General features: G+C 40.2%; 1 protein-coding gene across 1 annotated transcript in view; it reads right to left on the bottom strand.

Annotated features, from left to right (window-relative positions):
• The window catches only part of LOC149249109 (peroxisomal membrane protein 13-like), a 194842-nt gene that overhangs the window by 10920 nt on the left and 163438 nt on the right, over positions 1-20484 (bottom strand). The window contains exon 3 of the mRNA XM_089458636.1: positions 15525-15847. Coding sequence (XP_089314762.1) covers positions 15525-15847 — 323 coding nt within the window. The remainder of the gene's footprint in view (positions 1-15524; positions 15848-20484) is intronic.

Raw genomic sequence — 20484 nt, 5'->3', positions numbered from 1 at the left:
AAAATGATGAATGAGAAGACCGCCCATCAATTACACATAAAATGTTAGGAAGTAATGTTTATTTAAATATAATTAGTCAATATGTAAGGGTCAGGTGTACGACTATCCAAAGAAGTTGTAACTCAAAACCCACAATAAAATAAGATGTACACAAATGAAGTCAATTTTAATTCAAATCATCTCCTCTAATTTGTGTTCTCTAATGCAATTTAATTCTCATGCCAACTAACTAACAATGGTATCAGATTCATATTGGTTCTTAGGCATGTAATCAAAAGTTCAAAGAAGAGTTGATGTGGGATCAAGTTCAACAAAGAGGGCCTGTGTTACGAATATAAATTACATAAAATAAAATGAATATAAATAATAAATAATCAAATGATGATTATCCTAAATAGTCATTAGTTAAGTGAAAAGGCATGTCTAAAAGACATGCCCAGTCATGAAAGGACACCTCCCAGTCATGAAAGGACACCTCCCTAGGTAAATAAGCAAGGCCTCATTGTAACATTCAACATATCCTTGTGCATTTCATATATATTAATAAAATATTATTTATAAATACATTTGTGTATTTTTACATTAAAGTCAACAAGCTACAGTTTTGTTGCTTCAATGGTATCAGAGCCATGTGAGTCTTTGAACATTATCCGCCGCGCAATACATCGTTAAGTTTTCACCCTGAATTCATTGAGAAGTTAAGTGAAATTCAAGAGACGTTTCAGCAATTAAAAAAATCATGTGCAGAAATTACAGCATGTCTAAAGGGAGAATACATTGACAGGAAGGAGACTAACATTAAAGAATGTTCTAATCAAAAAAATGATGCAAAACGGAATATTGAAGAAGTTGATCTTGATGTGGATGAGGATTGTGTAGATCAAGATGATGATCTAGATGAAAATGATGTCGATGAAGATTATGTAGATCCAGATGATGATTTGGATGATGTCTATCTTGAGAAAAAAAAGATGAACAATATCATAACAATGAGGAAGATGCTGAAAAAGACATTGATGATGATGATGAGGTTGATGTTATTATATCTGAAGAAAGAACAAAAGCTTTGTCAGCAGAGGCAGCAAGGGAAGTTGGCAGTAACATTACGAATACGGGTTTAAAATTGGAGCTGGCTAGTGTGGAATTGGGTGTATATGATGCGTCAGAGAAACATGAGGATTATGAATTTTCAAAAAATCCAAAAGAGCTTACTGCACTTTTTGAGCACATATTTGGCTCTGACGAATTTAAGAAAGACTATGAAGATCTCGAAGATCAGAAGGCAAGAGCTGAGGAGAAAACTATTAAGGATCTCCTAGATATACCAGCATCAAAATTGGTGTTAATGTGTAGTTCGATAAGAGTTCTTGCAATGGGGAACTTGATAAAAGTACAGGACAAATGTAATGAAGCATTTAAAAAGTTGGTTTTTTTACAAGCTACAGTTCTTCATCTTCCCTTTGATGCATCCCAGTCAAAGGAATTGAAAAATTTGAAGTACGAACCAAGGGATTTGAATTTCCATGAGATTCCCTTGAGTGTTAGCTGCATGGATTTTGATGATCGAAGGTCAAGTTCTCATGCCTTTGAAATCTCTTCCAGTGATCTTCAGCATTTCGGGAATTTGCGGATACTTAGATTTCCAATCGAACAACAGTTACTAATTTATCAGGGCAGGTTCTCAACGATGAAACCACCATGGAAGAAAACAAAGTTACTCACAATATTTCCCCCGCCGTTATGCTATCGAAGACCAAGGCATCAACAGCTAATACACAATAGACCCCACCAGCTTCTGAAGCTCACCTCCCATTTACCCCTCCTACAACCACTACGCCCACTGTTGTTACTGAAACAACCGTGGAAAATGCAAATGCATATAATCAAGAACTTTCAACTCAACCCACAACTGCAACAGCCACGAATTATGTAATGGAAAAACAAGGCACCGATATCCTTTATGAATTCGCAGTGGTGATCAAATACAGACCATCATTGCTCATCAGCGAAGGCATCAAGTGCGTGGTCACGCTTTATCTACCCTCTATCCTATGTCCCACCTATCGTCGTGCTCCATCGTCTGATAACAACCACCATAGCCCAACCACCACCAAAAACCTCTACAGCAAGTCCGCTGTGCAACAACCACTGTGCAGCCATTGTCCACCTATGGCCTATGCCATCATTTGGCTGCTCGATCTGCAGTTGGCTATTCAATCGCCGAAGTAACGTGAACACCCAAGTCGTCGTTGCCCACAAGTACAGTCGTAGTCTGCAAACGCCGCAATTTCCTTTGTCATCCACGACACCACATCTGTCCCCTCTAACCACTAATCGGCCAACATTACTCTATCCATTGACCACTAATTCAGCCGCCATTTTGTCACCACTGCAAACCATTCAAACCACCTCATTCCGCCACTGTCTCTCTGCCTCCCTCGACATCGCTCAACATTGTTGCCATTTGATAGCAAACTGGACCACTTCCATCAATTTCACGCCAAGAGAGTTGTTGTCGCCTGTAAAAATTGCTATGTCAGTGAAATCCACAGCGAATAGCCACCGTCAGCCGCTTCACCCTCCGAAAATCCCTATCCGCCGCGTTCCCTATCCCTTGCCACCGTATTTTTTTCTAACAGTCGGACCTGTCTACCCGACTGTCCCAAACGTTGACTCTATTCGTCGTGACTGGTTAAGGCGGTCATCCGTCCTTGGTAATAACAATTAAAATTAAGTTGTGGAGGTAACAATTCATTATTATATGATTTATTATAAATTTTATATAATAAGTATTATATAGTAATTTAATTTTATAACAAAAAAATAAATTACTTAAAAAAATAAAAATAAAAATTGTTATTATTTAATTTATATATATATATATATATATATATATATATATATATCTATATGTATGTATATATATGTATGTATATATATATCTAATAGATAACCCCAGGTTCAAGATAGTGTTACCAGCGAATTATACAAGTTGAGGTACCAGTAACGTCGAGTTACATATGTCGGGATGACAAACGCAAGATGAACAAAAAAAATTGTTAGCAATATAGCTTTGAGGACAAAGCTTTTGAAGGCAAGGGCAATGTTACGAATATAAATTACATAAGATAAAATGAATATAAATAAATATAAATAATAAATAATCAAATGATGATTATCCTAAATAGTCATTAATTAAGTGAAAAGGCTCATGAAAGGACAACTGCCTAGGTATATGAGCAGGGCCTCGTTGTAACATTCAACATATCCTTGTACATTTCATATATATTAATAAAATATTATTTATAAATACATTTGTGTATTTTTACATTAAAGTCAACAAGCTACAGTTTGTTTTGTTGCTTCAGTCCAAGACTAGAAATGGCCATCGATAAAAAGGAGTTATGGCTAATTCAAATTTATAAAGATATAGGTATTTTATTCTCAACCAATGTTGCACGAAGCAGGGATGCTTTTTGGAAGTGAAGCGTCAAAAGCGTCATTTTCCATAAATCCTCGGCAGTGAAGCATCCCCGAAGTGTCTATTATATCTATATATATATATATATATATATATATATATATATATATATATATATATAGTGCCAAATTAGTTGCAGAATATATCAAAGCATACATATTGTAAAATTTATTTATATAGGACCATTTGAGTACAATAAGAAAATAGGAGTGCATCTGGGCTTGCACAAGGCAAGCTACAAGCCTCAAGTGGTCAATATATGAGTGCCTAACTGCTGTAGAAGTTTGTCCTCCAGAACTCTGCGCTGGCCCAGTTTTTTTGCACTACTGCATGTCTTGAGACCCTAATTCAACCCCTCAAATCTGCCCAGAAAATTCTGTAAAATTAGCGCTGAAATCCTTGCCAAAAACCTAGTAAAACCCATAAAGGGTTTGCTCTGGTTTTGACCCTCAAAATTCGGCCCCAAATAGCTTGGCCCTTCTCCACAACCAGAAAATATCACTTGTAGTAGAGAGTGATGTTTGTTGCTCCCAAATTGCTAGAAAAATCCCCACAATTACCCTCCAACCAAAATTTGAGCAACCCAACTCCTCAATCCTCCACCCAAGTCTCCCCTCACTTGTCACCTACAGGTGACTGTGTAGGCCTGTAGATGATGACACAGTCTCTACACCCAAAAATCCGTACTGCGTGAGGGACTCTCGCTTCTCTTGCAAAATCCTCCTCCTTTACTTGGAATTTGGCCAAGAAACACCCCAACAACAATGTAATTTCCAGCTCCGACATCAATCTCCCTCAATAACTGTGTGACTCTTTCTTCTGCGTCCCAGCTGTACTAGAATGACGTGGTACCTGTGTGATGCCTCTCTCCCAGCCTCCAAACAAAGATAAAATCCTTTATAGAGTGGCACTCAAAGTCCACTGAAGAAAGGTCGAGCTTCACTCCTTGGGAAGCTCTTGTGCTAAGCAGCACTTGTAACTCAATTGAACAACTAGAGTAACAATTGATTGTCAAAATGTCAAAAGCCCCAAATGATGCTTCTTTCCTCTTATTTATACTTGTTGGCCTTTGGTCTCATGTGGGTCCCTCCTATGATTTCGACCTTCCTTAGGAAATTCGGACTCTCTACTAAGTGGTGCGTATTATTTGTGGGAGGGTGGCACCCACATTCCACTAAAAAGCTTTTCGACCTACTTTTCCTAAGTCTTTCCTCCAAATTTTTCCCTTAGACCAAAGTTGACAAAATTTACAAAATTGGGTTCTCTCACCTTAGAAAAATATTTAGGAAGGGACATTACAATCCTCCCCTCCTAGATGTTGCTTGTCCACAAGCAACTGCAAAGATGGGTGTTGCAAGATTTGTTCACTTTCCCATGTAGCGTCCTCTTCCGACAAATCCTTCCACTTGACCAAATGCTCTCTGATTACCTAGTTCCTCAATCTCCTCTCCTTGGTCTCCAATATGGACTTTGGTGTTAAACTAAATGCCCCTCATCATCCAAGGGTGGCAACTCAGCTTCTGTTGTAACCTGTTGCCACAACATCTTTTCCAAGCATGAGACATATAACATGTTGTGGATCCGGCTCTCTGAAGGTAGCTCCAGCGCATAAGCCGCTCCGACTCCCTTGATCACCTTATACGGCCCATAAAATCGTGGTCGAAGTTTTTCTGCCCCCTTCTGCTTTAGTGAAGACTGTCTATAGGGCTGCAAATGTAGGTAGACCATGTCCCCTACCTCAAACTGTCTCTCCACCCTATGCTTATCAACATACATCTTTTGTTGATTTTGAGCCACCTGCAAGTTGTTCTTGAGAGCTCGAAGAATCTCCTAACTCTCTTGAACCCAATCCTTTGCCCCTGGGGCCCTACTATCTCCAAACATCAGATCAGAAGAAAAAAAGTGCATCACATCCATAAAGTGCTCGAAAATGAGACATACCAATCGACATGTGATAAATGGTGTTGTAGCAGAACTCTCCTAGATGAAGCCACTTTACCCACGCTCTTTGCTGCCCCGTCACATAGTCGCATAGGATCCCTTCTAACCACTTGTTCATGATCTCGATTTGCCCATCTGTCTATGGGTGATAGCTTGTGCTGGGCGTAAGCTTTGTCCCCACCAACCGAAACAACTCCTGCCAGAAAGCCCCCATAAATCTGTTTTCCTTGTCACTAACAATGGTCTTGGTAAGACCATGTAATCGGAAGACCTCTCGAAAGAACAACTTGGCCAGCTGAGAAGCTAAAGATCTCGATGAGATGGCGAAGAAATGGGCGAACTTGGTCAATCTTTCGACCACAACAGAAATGCAATTTTGCCCCTGTGCAGCTGAGAACTCCGTGATAAAGTCCATGGACACACTCTCCCACTTCCTCTTCGGAATGGGAAGCAGCTGTAATAAATCTGCGGGGTGTAACAACTCTACCTTGTACCTTTGACATTCTACACACTCCCACACGTGCCTCAGCACATCTCCCTTGAGGCCCCACCATGAGAATGTCTCCCTAATGGCAGGATATGTCTTGAGGAACCCAAGGTGTCTTGCTAGAGGGGAATCATAGGCTGCCTGCATAATCCTCTCCTTGAGCTAAGATCCTGGAACCAAGTATATCCTGTCCTTGTAGTAGATCACGTCATCCATCACCCGAAATCTATCATCCTTGTGTGTGCCATTCAGAATCTCGCAAGCCTGCCTATCTTTGGAGTACTCAACCAAGAGTTGAGCCTTCTAGTCATGAGTAACGTCTATCAAAGATAGTACCACGAACCTCCGGGAAAGTGCTACTACTACATTGTGCTTCCCCTTAACATACTCAATCTCAAAGTCATAGGCTTGGATCTTTCTCACCCACTTCTACTATCGCTCCTCCAATGACTGGTGCTCCAGGAAAAATAGAAGACTGTTTTGGTCAATCTTTACCTTGAAACGGTTGCCCACCAGATACTGTCTAAACTTGGCCAATGCATGCATCACGGCCAGCATCTCCTTGTCATAGACAAAGTACAACCGCTCGTGGGGTAGCAATTTCTTGCTCTCAAATGCAATAGGATGGCCTCCCTGCGTCAACACGGCCCCAACTCCCTCCCAAAAAGTGTCACACTCCAGCACAAATGGTCGTGTGAAGTCAGACAAAGCCAAAACAAGACAGCTACTCATCACCTTCTTGAGGCGCTCAAAGGCCTCCTATGCCACCTGCGTCCACTCAAAAGCCCCCATTATTTTCAAATCAGTGACGAGTATTGCAAGCTGTGACAATCCCCTCACGAATCTCTTGTAGTATGTGCAAATTCCCAGGAACCCTCTCAACTCCATCACATTCCTGGGTGTGGGCCAATCCAAGATGGCCCTAATCTTCTCCCGATGTACCTTCACTTTGTCCTCCCCAATCACATGCCCAAGGTACAACATCTTTGTTAGTCCAAATTCACATTTGAACATCTTTGCATACATCTTTTGCTCCTCAAGTATGTGAAGCACTACCTCCAAATGCTGAAGGTGCTCCTCCCAAGTCCAACTATAGATGAGAATGTCGTCAAAGAAAACAAGGATGAAGCGCCTCAATTGCCCATGAAACACATGGTTCATACATGACTGAAATGTAGTTGGAGCGTTGGTTAGCCCAAATAGCATCACCAAGAACTCGAAATGTCCATAGTGGCAACAAAAGGTAGTGTTAGGGATGTCCTACTCCCTCACCCAGATCTGATGATACCCTGAGCGCAGATCTATCATAAAGAAGTATTTCGCTCCTCTAAACTCATCCATCAACTCGTCAATGTGCGAGATGGGATATCCGTTCTTCAGTTTTTTCTTATTGAGGGCCCTATAGTCAATGCATATGCGTAGTGTCCCATCCTTCTTCACCAACACCAAGGAAGAAGCGAAGGGACTCGAGCTAGGCCGGATGTGACCCAACTTCAGCTGCTCATGGATGGACCTCTCTATCTCGTCTCGATAGGCCTTTGGGTGCCTATACAGAGTGGTGATGACTGCGTTCACCCCATCCTCCAACTCAATAGTGTGCCCGAACCCACGATGTGGTGATCTGCCTGGTGGGATCTCCCAAAACCCCCTGGTGCCTCTCCAACAAGGCCAGTATGTCTGGATGCACACGCTGTGTCGGAGCCCTTGTCTCTAAGATCCTCAACTCGATTGCCCACTCTACGTCCCCATGTCATAGATCTGCCTCCATCCGGTGAGTTGAAATTGTCTGGGGTGGATAAGAGTGTATTCCCCTCAATAATACCAGCTTCCCATCTGACCCCATAAACTCCATCTCTAACTTCTGCCAGTCAATGGTGACCCTCCCCAATGAGTACAAATGTGGACACCCAACACGATGATGGTGTCTGGGACATCAACTACAAAAAAGTGATCAGTGAGTGAGTAGTTCCCCATCCTCACAGTCAACCCGGGAACATACTTCGTGCACTGCATGGTCTAGTCTCCTGGCACCAGCACGGAGAACCCCTCAAATGTCTCTGTTTGAATGCCCCTACGCTCCACCATCTGAGCATCAATAAAGTTGTGGGTGGCCCACTGTCTACTAGGACTGACACTCGCTGCCCCTATACCATGATCCATCCCCCTGTACCTGAGTGTCAAGTACTTCGGTACTCCCCGAAGTGAAGCAAGGACTCCCCCAAATGGGGCAAACGGTCCTCCTCTAGGTGGTGGTGGTGGTGGCCCTCCTGATGACTATCCTCCCTCATCTCCTTGCTCTACTCCCATCTCAGACTCCTCATCTGGCTCACTATCTGAATACACCTCAATGAAATGGGCCTTGCCCTTGGTGCACTTGTGCCCGAGTGCCCAAGGCTCCTAACACGTGAAGCACAACCTCCTCCTCCTAAGGTCTCTTCGGGTCTCCTCATCCATCTGGCCATGTCTAATGTCTCGGTTCCCCTGTGGGGTCGTGGGTCTAGTGGGAGCGAAAGCCCGGGTCTTGGGCACTGCGTCAATCATATCTCGGGTCCTTGAGATAGCATCCGTAAGTGATATTGGATTGTAAGCCCTCACCTAACCACGCAAAGGCTCAGCAAGCCCCTCCACAAATAGCATGATCAGTCAGGCCTTTGAGATGTCTGTCACCATCACTACCAGTCTCTGGAACTTCGTAATGTAAGCCTCTGCGCTACTAGTCTGCCTCAGATGGGATAACTCCCTAAAATGTAACTCCAGGTCGTTCCTCTCAAATCTCTCCAGCAACCCCCAGGTGAACTCTATGTAAGAGGTGATATGGATGTGTCCCAATGTGATTAGCCCATGATACCACCACTCCTGGGCATCCCCCTCCAAATGAAGAGTAGTGAACTGTATAGCATCGATTTCCTGCATGGGGTTCAAGTGGAAATATGTGTCTAACTTCGTAATCCAAGCCCTAGCTGAACTCTTGGCCAACCCATTAAAGTTAGGGAGTGTAACCTTCCCTGCTATCTTCTGCACACCCTGGTTAGATGGTCGCCCTCTATAGTGTGCTCCAGCCCTTTTAGTATGTCTCTCCTTGGGGTGTATGTAACCTCCAAAAGACATCACCTGCTTAATCTGGGCATCCAACCCCTCATACTCATCAACTCTAGACGCAACTGAGTTGACCAAGTCTACAAGCGGGTTTGGCTCCCTCTCCGGCTTTGGCTCATCCACAAAGTGAGGCATAGTGGGAAGCCAACCTGCCCACATTGGGAAGCATGTGGGGGTTGATAAGTATTGTTGCCCCCTCTTGCTCTGGGACCTCCATCACCATGAGGCTTCCCCTCCAGCCTTCCACCCATCTGCAACCCCGTCACCTACTGCATCATGTCCATCATGAGTTGCCCTTGTCTTAACATTTGTTGATTGGTTCTCAACAGCTCCTCCAAAACTTGGTTTTGGCCCATTTGCCTGGGCTGCTCGTTGTCTTCTTGGTTGTCCATCCCACCTCTAATATTTTCCACTTCGGTGTCCGAAAATGGATCTGGGCCTCCTTCTCTACCTCGACCCCTGCCTCTGCCTCTACCACGACCTCTCTGGAAAACCAATCCCTTGATATCTAGGTGGCATCACTTGCTCCTATTCCCCACCCTGGCCAAGAACATGCTCTGATACCACTGTAATGTTCCTAATAGAAATTTTACAGTGATAACCAAAGACATGCAATAAATTCAACACAAAATATTTTTAGTGAACACCCATAAAACAAAAAATGCTCCCAGAACACCAAAATGGGAAATTTTATTTATATAGAACTGCTGGAGTACAATAGGAAAATAGGAGTGCACCTGGGATTTCACAAGGCAAGATACAAGCTTCAGGTGGTCAATATATCAGCGCCCAACTGCTGTAGAAATTTGTCCTCCATAACTCTACGCTGGCCCAGTTTTTTTGCACTACTAGCTGTCCTGAGACCTTGATTCAACCCCTCAAATATGCCTAGAAAATTCTATAAAATTAGGGCTGAAATCCTTGCCAGAAACCCAGAAAAGCCCAGAAAGGGTTTGCTCCGATGTTGACCCTCAAAATTTGGCCCCAAATAGCTTTGCCCTTCTCCACAATGAAAAAATATCACCTATAGAAGAGAGTGACGTTTGTTGCTCCTAAATTGCTAGAAAACACCCCATAATTACCCTCCAACCAAAAGTTGAGCAACCCAATTGTTCAATCCTCCACCCAAGTCTCCCCTTACTTGTCACCCACAAGTGACTGTGTAGGCCTGTAGATGATGACGTAGTCTCTCCGCCCAAAAATCCGTACTGCATGAGGGACTCTCTCTTCTCCTGCAAAATCCCACTCCTTTGCTTGGAATTTGGCCAAGAAACACCCCAGCAACAATGTAATTTCTAGCTCCGGCACCAATCTCCCTCAATGACTGTGTGGCTCTTCCTTCTACGTCCCAGCTGAACTAGAATGGTGTGGTGCCTATGTGATGCCTCTCTCCCAGCGTCCAACCAAAGGTAAAAGCATTCCTAGGGTGGCACTCAAGGTCCACCGAAGAAAGGTTGAGCTTCACTCCTTGGGAAGCTCTTGTGCTAAGCAGCACTTGTAACTCAGTTGAACAGCTAGAGTAACAATTGATTGTCAAAATGTCAAAAGCCCCAAATGATGCTTCTTTCCTCTTATTTATACTTGTTGGCCCTTGGTCTCATGTGCGTCCCTCCTATGATTTCGACCTCCCTTAGGAAATTCGAACTCTCTACTAAGTGGTGAGTATTATTTGTGGGAGGGTGGCCCCCAAAATTTGCCTTTAGACCAAAATTGACAAAATTTACAAAATTGGGTTCTCTCACCTTGGAAAAATATTTAGGAAGGGACATTACAGTAACTTAATGGAACACCTCAGTTCTTTCCCTATCATAGTTACGTAATTTGATGTAAATTATGTAAGATTCTAAGGCATAGAGATTTTCATACTTTTAACACGTTAAATGTGCATTGTTGAAAATTTTGAACATTTCATAATTTCATTTAATTTCACTTAATTTCATAATAAGTGAGAATTCATAATTTTGAACATGAAATTCTCACTTATTTTGAACATGAAATTAAATGTGCATTGTTAAAACTTAAAAATAACATGTTAAATGTGCATTGTTCATACTTTTTATTTATAAGTTTTTAAATTTTTTTAACATGTTATTTTTTCATTTCTCATTGGACATTTTGTTTATAGCGTGTTTTTTGTCTCTTGTATTAATCAGGGAAATCATGGAGGGTGGTAGTTCAATACCAACTAAGCGGATATGAAAATACTTCTCCTACAATTCCAAGTGGCCAAGTCCAACAAAGCACAAACCCCAAGAAACCCTTGTTAAAATTTGCGAATAAAATTACTAAAAATAAGAAAAAGAATAGAGGTGGTTGTGAATAATGGATGAGCGCATTATGTAACCATGTGTTTAAAGGAAACTACACTAGGGTGTGGCATCATCTTCTATCCTTATCTGGTGATGGGGTAAAGGGTTGTACATGTACTATTGAGAAAGGATGGATTTGACAAAGCTTCACCTGACTATCCTAGAATTCAATGTAATGAACTTGGACAATGATTGTACTTTTAAAGTACCTAGATTTTCTTCCCATGATATGGGAGACTTGGTAAATCAAAATTCATCAAACCAATTTGAGTTTGTGGGGGTGTCTAATTCTACTAGGAGTAAGACACATGCTAGTATTGCTAATGAAAAAATTTCGAAAATCTACAATATATTACATAGGGATGAGGCCGATGAGGCTATTGCTGATTTTTTTGTGGCAAACGGAATTTCATTTAATGGTACCCATTCTCCACATTACAAAGAAATGATGCAAAATATCATAGTTGCTAGACCTGGATATGCACCCCCAAATTACAACAAAATGAGGACATCATTGTTAGATAAGGGTGTGACAAGAATGTAGAGGTTTATAGACCCCCTTAAACAATCTTGGATTTATTCAGGATGTTCAATAGTCACGGATGGTTGGACAGACATTCAACAAAGGCCGTTGTTGAATATTATTGTTACATCTCCAGTTGGACCCTATTTTTTAAGAGCAATTGATTGTAGTGGGAAACTAAAGGGTGTTACCTTCATGTTTGAGGTATTGAAAGAAGCAATTGATGAGCTTGATCCTTCAAATGTAGTACATGTAATCACAGATGTAGCACCTGCTTGCAAAGCAGTAGGTTTGATGGTTCAAAGTCGATATAGGCATATCCTCTAGACTCCTTGTTGTGTACATGACTTGAATAATGTCCTCAAAGACATTGGCAAAATATCTTGGATTGAAAACTCATTTTTGATGCAACAGATTCACAAATGCACATTTGCAACCACCATGCCTCTTTAGCAATCTATAGGATGTATTCAAGGAAGAAGTTTTTAAAACCTGTAGAAACAAGATATGCTACATACTTTACTCTTCTTCAACATATGGTTGAGGTGCATGCATCCTTACAAGCCACTGTTGTTTCTCAAGAGTGAAATGCATGGTATGAATCTAAATCAGTGCAAGCAAAGAAGATAAGAGAGCAACTTCTCAATGATGATTGGTGGTCTGATTGTCAATATATTGCTTCTTTCACAACTCCAATTCTGGAATTGATTAGGTATGCAGATTTTAGTTCCCCCACCCTTGGGGAAACCTATGAATGTATTGATAGCACGGTAGGAAAGATAAGCCTATAAGGCACATCATTTGTGATAGAAACCCCTCTTTGGAGTTCTACAATGAAATGCACAAGATAATAGATAAGAGATGGATCAAACTCAATACCTCTCTTCACATGGTTGCTTATGCCCTTAATCCAAAGTTGTGTATGGAGAGACCAGACAAAGTTCTACCCATGTATGATGAAGTAAAACAAGGCATTCTTGATTCCATAAGAAAAATCTATACACCTAATGAAGCAAATGTAATGCGGAAATAGTTTATTGATTTTGGTACCTTTGTTAAAGAGTCAACTAGGGGCTAATTTCCCTTCCTAGAACCCTGTTAGTAGTTACGAATAAAATATATATAAAAATACTATAAAAAACTATAAATAATAGAAACCATAAATAATGAATAATTAACTAATAATTAGTGCTGAAGAGTCATGTCTCCAAGGACATAACCATTCGTGAATGGGTACCTACCTAGGTATATAATTGGGACCCTCAGTTTTAATGAAATTACCTCATATCTTCTTGTATGTATTGTTGATGTTCTATCTACAATTACTATCAAATTTCAATGATGATAAGACACTGAAGTAATTGTTGCAAGCATAGAACATACCATAAAATTTAACAACCTTAAACCCTTCCACATTCTCTCAAGATGCAAGGGTGGACATCAACATTTATGCACAAAGAATCCCATTGGATGGTGGAGAATGTATGGGGGGAAGCCCAAGAACTTCGAAAACTTGCCTCATGCTTGCTATCTCGGGTTTCTAGTTCATCGACAACTGAAAGGAATTGGTCCACTTATAGTCTCATTCACTATATTAAGAGGAATAGGCTTACCTCTAAGAGAGCCGAGAAATTGGTTTATATGCATAGTAGTCTTCGCCTTCACTCAAGGAAAGGGCCCTACAGTGCGATGGGATGTTGATGCTGACGATGCTTCGCAGATTGATGACGATGAGGATAATCCTTCACCAGATGCAGGTTTAGTTGGCATACCTTTGGATAGCATTGCAGGCGATCTTGGTATTGATGATGGTGATGATGAATGTGATGATGGCATTGGAGTGCCTAGCGAGGCTCAAGCCTATATGGATAGTCTTGATGCCGAAGATTGCTCTTTATGATATCTTCAACTTTAATGTTATATTTTGGCCTTTGAGCATTTTTGGACCATGTATTACTTTGCCACTTTCGGCATTTGCCATGTTTTTGACTATGTACTACATTGGGCATGCTAGCAGTATGAATATTAAAATGACAAGTTCTTTGATTTTCATCATGTTTCTTAAATTCAAAAGTGTCCCTTGAATCATTTACATTTTCAAATTTTCAGTTTTGCATGCCTAAATAGTAAATGGTTTTTTAAATTTTTTGAAATGTTTCATTAAATCTCGAATGTTGTTCTAAATTAATTTTGATTATTGAATGAATATTATTAATATCAATAATCTTTGATATTAGTATATTAACAGTTAATTTAAAAGTTTTAAAAATATAGTTTTAAATTATCAAATAAAAAAAATATATATCTATATTATATATATATATATATATATATATATATATATATATATAATTAATTTGATATTATATAATATTGTCGCTCCTGATCAGCCATTTCCTGTAAATTTTGGGGAACTTCTAACCATTCCGGACACCCATACCCAAGTTCCCAATGTCCCCCCATTCCAGAAACTCGTGCAACACATTAAAATAAAATTCAGCAAAGCATGGAAGGAAAAGAGAAAATATAGGCTGAATAGAAAAAGAAAGGGTCCAGTGATGATGATACATGGGACTGGAACACTTGGCTTCACCTCTCATTGTATTATGGGCCCCTACACATTGATCAGTAGCCATCCAGAAACCTCAAAATTGATCTCAATTTATGAGGGATACAAATTGAATATGCTCACTCCAAAACCTATTTGGCAAGACTAGGGAAAAAAGTCTATTTGGATAGATAAGTCTTGCAGGTTGTATCAATTTCTTCACCCACCCTTCTCATTTCAGGGAAACCTGAACAGAAGATGGGATACTCCAGATGAAAAGGCAAAATGGATCAATTGCCTCAACACCATGCTCTCTTGGAGGCTAAGGGTCTTCACTTGACTATTGTTCTATAAAGGATTGCCCTCTGAGGAAATATTTGTCTAGGGCAAGATTCATTCACAATATTTTATGCCCATATTGTGGTGGCATGGAAACCATTTGGCATATTTTCTGGAGCCACAAATGTGCTTGGGATTGTTGGAATTTTGTTTGGGAGACTTGGCATCACATTATGTATTAAAAATAAATCTTGGAAAGCTGCTCTTCTCGGTGATGTTGATTCAATTGGCCTACCACATTTCACAGTACGGAAATGAATTAGAGTTTGAACTTTTCTCATATCTTCTTTGGATTCTTAGATGTAAAGCTGCTTTTAGCAGTTCCTTGGTGTCTATCTCTTCCTTTAGAGAACAACTCCTAGCCGATCTAACTGTCCAATTCGAAGTAAAAGGGACTCTTGTTCAGAGAGGTGCAATAGCTGTGATCTTCAGGCACAGTCAAATCTAAAGGTCCTTCTTTTGCCCTTTAAAGAGATTTGCTACTCAATTCTAAATTATTCATGTTTCATATTTTTTCTGCGTGCGCCGTGAATATAAGCTCTCTTTTCCGCAAAACAAAACATTTCAAAATGGATTATAACATCGAGTTTTTCAACCATTATAATCCCTGTTTTTAAGAAGCAATTATAACCCTTTTAATTCCTTTGCTGTTTCTGACAACCATATTGATTAACAATTAAATCCAGATAGATTCACATTTCTAGGTAAGAGCACCTACAGAACAGATAAATAAACCTAATAAAGTCGGAAACGAAAATAAAGAAAATGCACAAATGAAGGAAAACAAAGGCAGGGCTCACCACATGGAGCATAGATTGCCAAAAGCTTGGCGGTGAAGGAGGAGATCCACCAGATGAATTGTTTGGATCTTGGCTGCCATAGCCATATGGACCAACTTGGCCCATTCCATATCCACCCAATGGTCCTCCATACCCATTATTGGACATACCACCTATCACATTAGATCCATATCCCCCATTCAACCCACCATAGCCTGCTCTATACATATTATTTCCAGAAAGACCACCTGCATATGTTCCTCCATGATTCCCACCATATGGACTATTATAGCCATACATACCAGAGCCATTTCCTGCATTATAATTTGTCATCGTTCCATATCCTGTCATTGGTCAAGAGTCAGTAATGAAGGCTTATCATGCAACCTTGAATCTCTAAGTAGCAAATACTACTAATTAATCATAAACAATTATGCAATACATATTACAGCATGACATAGGCAGATGAAAAAAAGTTATGCACAGTAATGAAATGAAAACTGTAACCAGTTATATATGAATGTCAAACCTGTTTTTATCAGAAGGACATGGAGAAAATGAATGCATGAGATGAGAATCTTTGAGATTTATGTTAAAATGTATCTCAAGGCATCATCAAATATCACAGACACGCTATTACTTATAAATAACTTTCGAACAATATACTGACACAAAAAATTACGTATAGCCATTTCTTTGATACCATATCCCTTTTCTGTGCCCCATTTTGGATATTTCACCTAAGCATTGATAGTGTACATGTAAAAATTATGGATTTCATAAATTCTTTCCATTACTTGCACAATTTGAGTGATTGCAGTCAATAACAAACGTTTTTCTATTATCTTCAACCCTAAATATTCTGCAAGAAACGTCTCTTATTTATGATCTATCTTTGGAATTAAATGCAGTTCACTGATTTGGCAAATGCCCAAAGTCAGGGTAAAGAGTGAGTGGAACTGCCAGTTATACTTGTTAGAGAAACATGGCCTGCAGCCTTCTTAATGAATCACAACACAATGATGATTGGCCCAATTTTCGCTTTTGGCTATTTGTTTGCAGGAGTGATATCAAGGTCAGTCCTCTAATCATGAAGTATGGAAATTAGGGGTGGGTTTCTTATATGCATATGCCACATATAATATTGAAGCCAAAACTTTATATAAAACTACAAAACATGTTTGATAAGAATTAGCAACAATTTGTAGATGAATGGGATTACTAGGGAGGACACAAACGAGATTATCGAGGATATCTAATAGCAGTACATCTAGATCACTTGGTTCACCCCTACTAGGGGGTTGAAGCCCGACATGGCCTATGTAGAGCACTCCATGAAGCTAAGAAAGAGTCTCATAATTCAGCCCGCAAGCTCCTACATTGGATGCACGGGTTCAAGATCCTCACGGGACAGTTTTAGGTGAGCTCTCATCAGCTTCAGGTGGGCATTAAGCACCAGATTCCACAAAAGGACAGATTATGCAACTTTTCCTTAGGCAAGCAAAAAAGATAGAGGACATCTTTTCAGATGCCCCCAATATTATGAGATACAAGGTCAATGCCATTGCCCATTTAGAGAGTCTCATAATTCCCTCTCTACATTTTTCTAGTATCCAAATCAAAGACATCTGGAATTATATATGGGAGAAGCCCTTAGGCTTAGATCCTACATCCTTCAACCACCTCCCCAAATGCTCCCAGTGGGCAAGGACACCAAGATAGAGAGAAAGATAATATCAACTCCCAAATCCATCAGACCCCCAGCCCCCAGCAATGAGACCCTACATATTTATTGACATAGATTGCGAGATCATTTCCACCAAACCAGCGAGCAGCCTTACTCCTTCAATTCCTTACAATGGACCTCCTCTTCTAGAAAGATAAACATTGCTTGGGCTAGGTCCAGCTCTTCTAGACAATCATCTATCTAGAGAATCTTTTCTTCAACATCGAACAATAGGAGAGTTAAACATTCAACAATGGATACTTCAAAGGACAACCCCCCCTCCTTCTGGCAACAAGCACTTGGAGCATTGAGGCTCTTTTCCTTGTATCTTCTTCCAAAGCATTGTATTTCACTTTGGTTTTGTGCCAATATCACTTAGATCTTATAGATTAGCTTTGCTATTTGCTTTCTTAGGAGTGGCCTTCACATCCGATATGTATCATCGCTTTTGTATCAATGCGGGGAAGAACCGAGGACCAAATCAATAGTGTGAGATGGCCCTCAAGGCAAGTAAACCCTGTCATTCTTCAAAGACATTTGCATATGAGTAAATAATAAGTTGAATATCAAAGGGACATTGTTTCCCTTTGTTGTACTCTTTGATTTAGCGAACATTGATATAGAAAACACAGAGTGGCATGACCTTATTGAGATTAATCTACTTAATAGCTTATGTACAAGAAAGCACGTACTAAGACAAAGAGCGAGAAGTGAACACGAGTTGTACACCTCACTATCCTTATGAATGTGTAGGTGGTGTAGTACCCATCATATAATCCCTTCTAGAAAATGGATATGGCTTGCCCTAAATTATTTTAAAATGAATCAATAGAATTACATTACAAGGCTCCAATAGAAAAGGTAATGGAACACATTTTGGTAATAATCATAGTTTGTCCAAGGTCATTAACCCATCCAAGCTAATATATCTTAGATGAGCAAAGATTGACAAGTCCAAGGCTTCTATCAACTATTGCCCATTGAATTCTATTAGTTTCCATTATCAAGAATGATGGAAGCAAGTGTGTCCCAATTTGATAGTTCTTTGTAAACGGGGCTTCATCATCACTGCCATCAAAAAAGTTGAGAAGCAATGGAAACTGCACTATTGTTAAGAGATAGAACATAAGACAAGACACAAAAACTTGCTGGAAAAGACTTTAACCCATATTCTCCTTTATTTTAATATTCATTCCAATGATACAAATTTATAGAACATGAATAAAACCACCTCATAAAGTCCAACACCTCACCAAGAGATAAGGCTAGGAGGATGCAAAATCGGATCTAATACACACTTATGATAAAAACTATATCATATAATATGAAATACATAAAGGTTGTGTATGACTTCATGATTGTATAGGGACTTACAAGCTATCAACCCCCCCCCCCCCTTCAATCATAAGTCCAAACAATAATACCAACAAGGAAACATACATTGGTATCACCTCCAAATCGTCATGTTGAAACTCTTGAGTTGAGCCTCAATGAAGATATGCCTTAAAAAAACACCACACCTAGCTGTTGAAAACTCATAGAATGTGAAAAATTCCACTGTGTAAACATGTGAGCCAAAACACTTGCAATTGTTCATTGATGTGAACTCCAATATCCGATGAGAATGAATCATTAGAAGTGAATTAGTTGCCAAGCAATATTGCACATGGAACTATTTGTTCTCTGCTAGGTCAAATGGCCATACAAGTGATCAAAATGTCCACAAAATTACTCTAAAACAATGACACATGTGTCAATCAACATCCCAATCCTATATCTTGTATATGATCCATCTGCAAGGCATGGAGCCATAATTTTTCCAAATAACCATGAAGAAGAAAATCAGGTATCCTTCTCAAACTTCTCAAATCCTTAATCAATCATGTCGAGAAAAACTCGATCGCATTAATGCATGTCGCATAAAAATTAAAAAATGGTAGAAACCTAGAAGTGCCTGTTACCCACCAAAATGTGGGTAACTCCATAGGAGAAAAAATTTCTCCTTCATTAGACAACCAGCAGCCCTACATTGCTCAGTATTTAATATTATGCAATGATCCTCCACCATTTGCAATGGTCAGAATCTCACACCTCTCACCATCCAGCGTTCCTCTTGAGGGAAGGTGGGTAATCATTCAGCAGGCACTTTAACCATCTTGCAATCATGTACTTTTACTTCATGTTTTGGGCATTCTAAAATGGATTATGGGGTGATCAGGATGATTGGCAGATTTTTTTTGTAATCTTGTTCTCTCACTTTACCAGGGAGGTTAGTTTTTTACCCTGGTCTAGTGGGACCTCCTTTGAGGCCTTAAGGTTATAAGAGGGGCACTACTTGGGAGACTTGGACTAAGGTAGTGTGTCCATTGTTGATTTCTAGTAGCATCGGATGTGCTCTAAGCCTCAAAATTTGCAGGGAGGCTAGCACACATGTATTCCAAAATACCTAAAAATCGTTTTGGGAAATTCCACCCGGAGACAGTTTTATTAAAATAATTAATTATTTTTAATGGGTGCCTAAGTATAAACTTACAAAATTAAAATAATTAAAGGGTATTAATCAAACTAGGGCTGAAACTTTTGGAAGAAAATGAGGATCAAGCCAAAATGACCTAAGCCATTGATTAGAATCTAATCTGGGTCGTTGGTTCTCAACGAGGAGATTATAAGAGGGGGGTTGATGGGCATTTGGAAGACACATCAGAGAGAGATCAAGAGATCGAATTTCTCAGAGAGGGCAGCGTAGCAGTTGCTAGAGAATCAATCGAGGAGATTTCTTGTACTGAGGGGCAGGGATAGTTTCCGGAGGGAAGTTTTCTTGGTCCGGAGAGTACAAGGAAAAAACAACATAAAGACATCCAGAGAGGCTGATGCAGGGCCCCGTAGAGCTACGTTGTGGCAGTGCAGAGCTTCAGAGGGAGATTGAAATTCTGCTGAGGAACTGTCAAGATTTAGTGCCGAAGACGGGATGTGAGACTAGGAGGCTAGAGAGCTGAAGTTTCCATCCAGCAGAGGATCAGAAGGAGGTGCAACGCAGTCCCAGCTGCAGTGACGCAGTGACTGCGTGGGAGTGACACAGAACTACGCAGAGGCAGTGCAGAGGCTCATCTCCAGCGCAGATCAGTGCCAATTCTTCTAGTGATAGGTTGAGATTATCTCACTATTTCTTTGCCCAGTTTCTCTCTGTATCAAATAGCCAGTTGGGCATCCAACGAATTGTATTCAAAAAACTACTTCTTAATAATACAAACGCTC

This window comes from Pinus tabuliformis, chromosome 7 (assembly GCF_031772625.1).
Source record: "Pinus tabuliformis cultivar Carrire ecotype Pingquan chromosome 7, CPIR1, whole genome shotgun sequence".
In the NCBI taxonomy this organism is placed as follows: Eukaryota; Viridiplantae; Streptophyta; class Pinopsida; order Pinales; family Pinaceae; genus Pinus; species Pinus tabuliformis.
The sequence above is the reverse complement of the archived record's forward strand: the minus strand, read 5'-3'. Positions and strand labels throughout refer to the sequence as shown.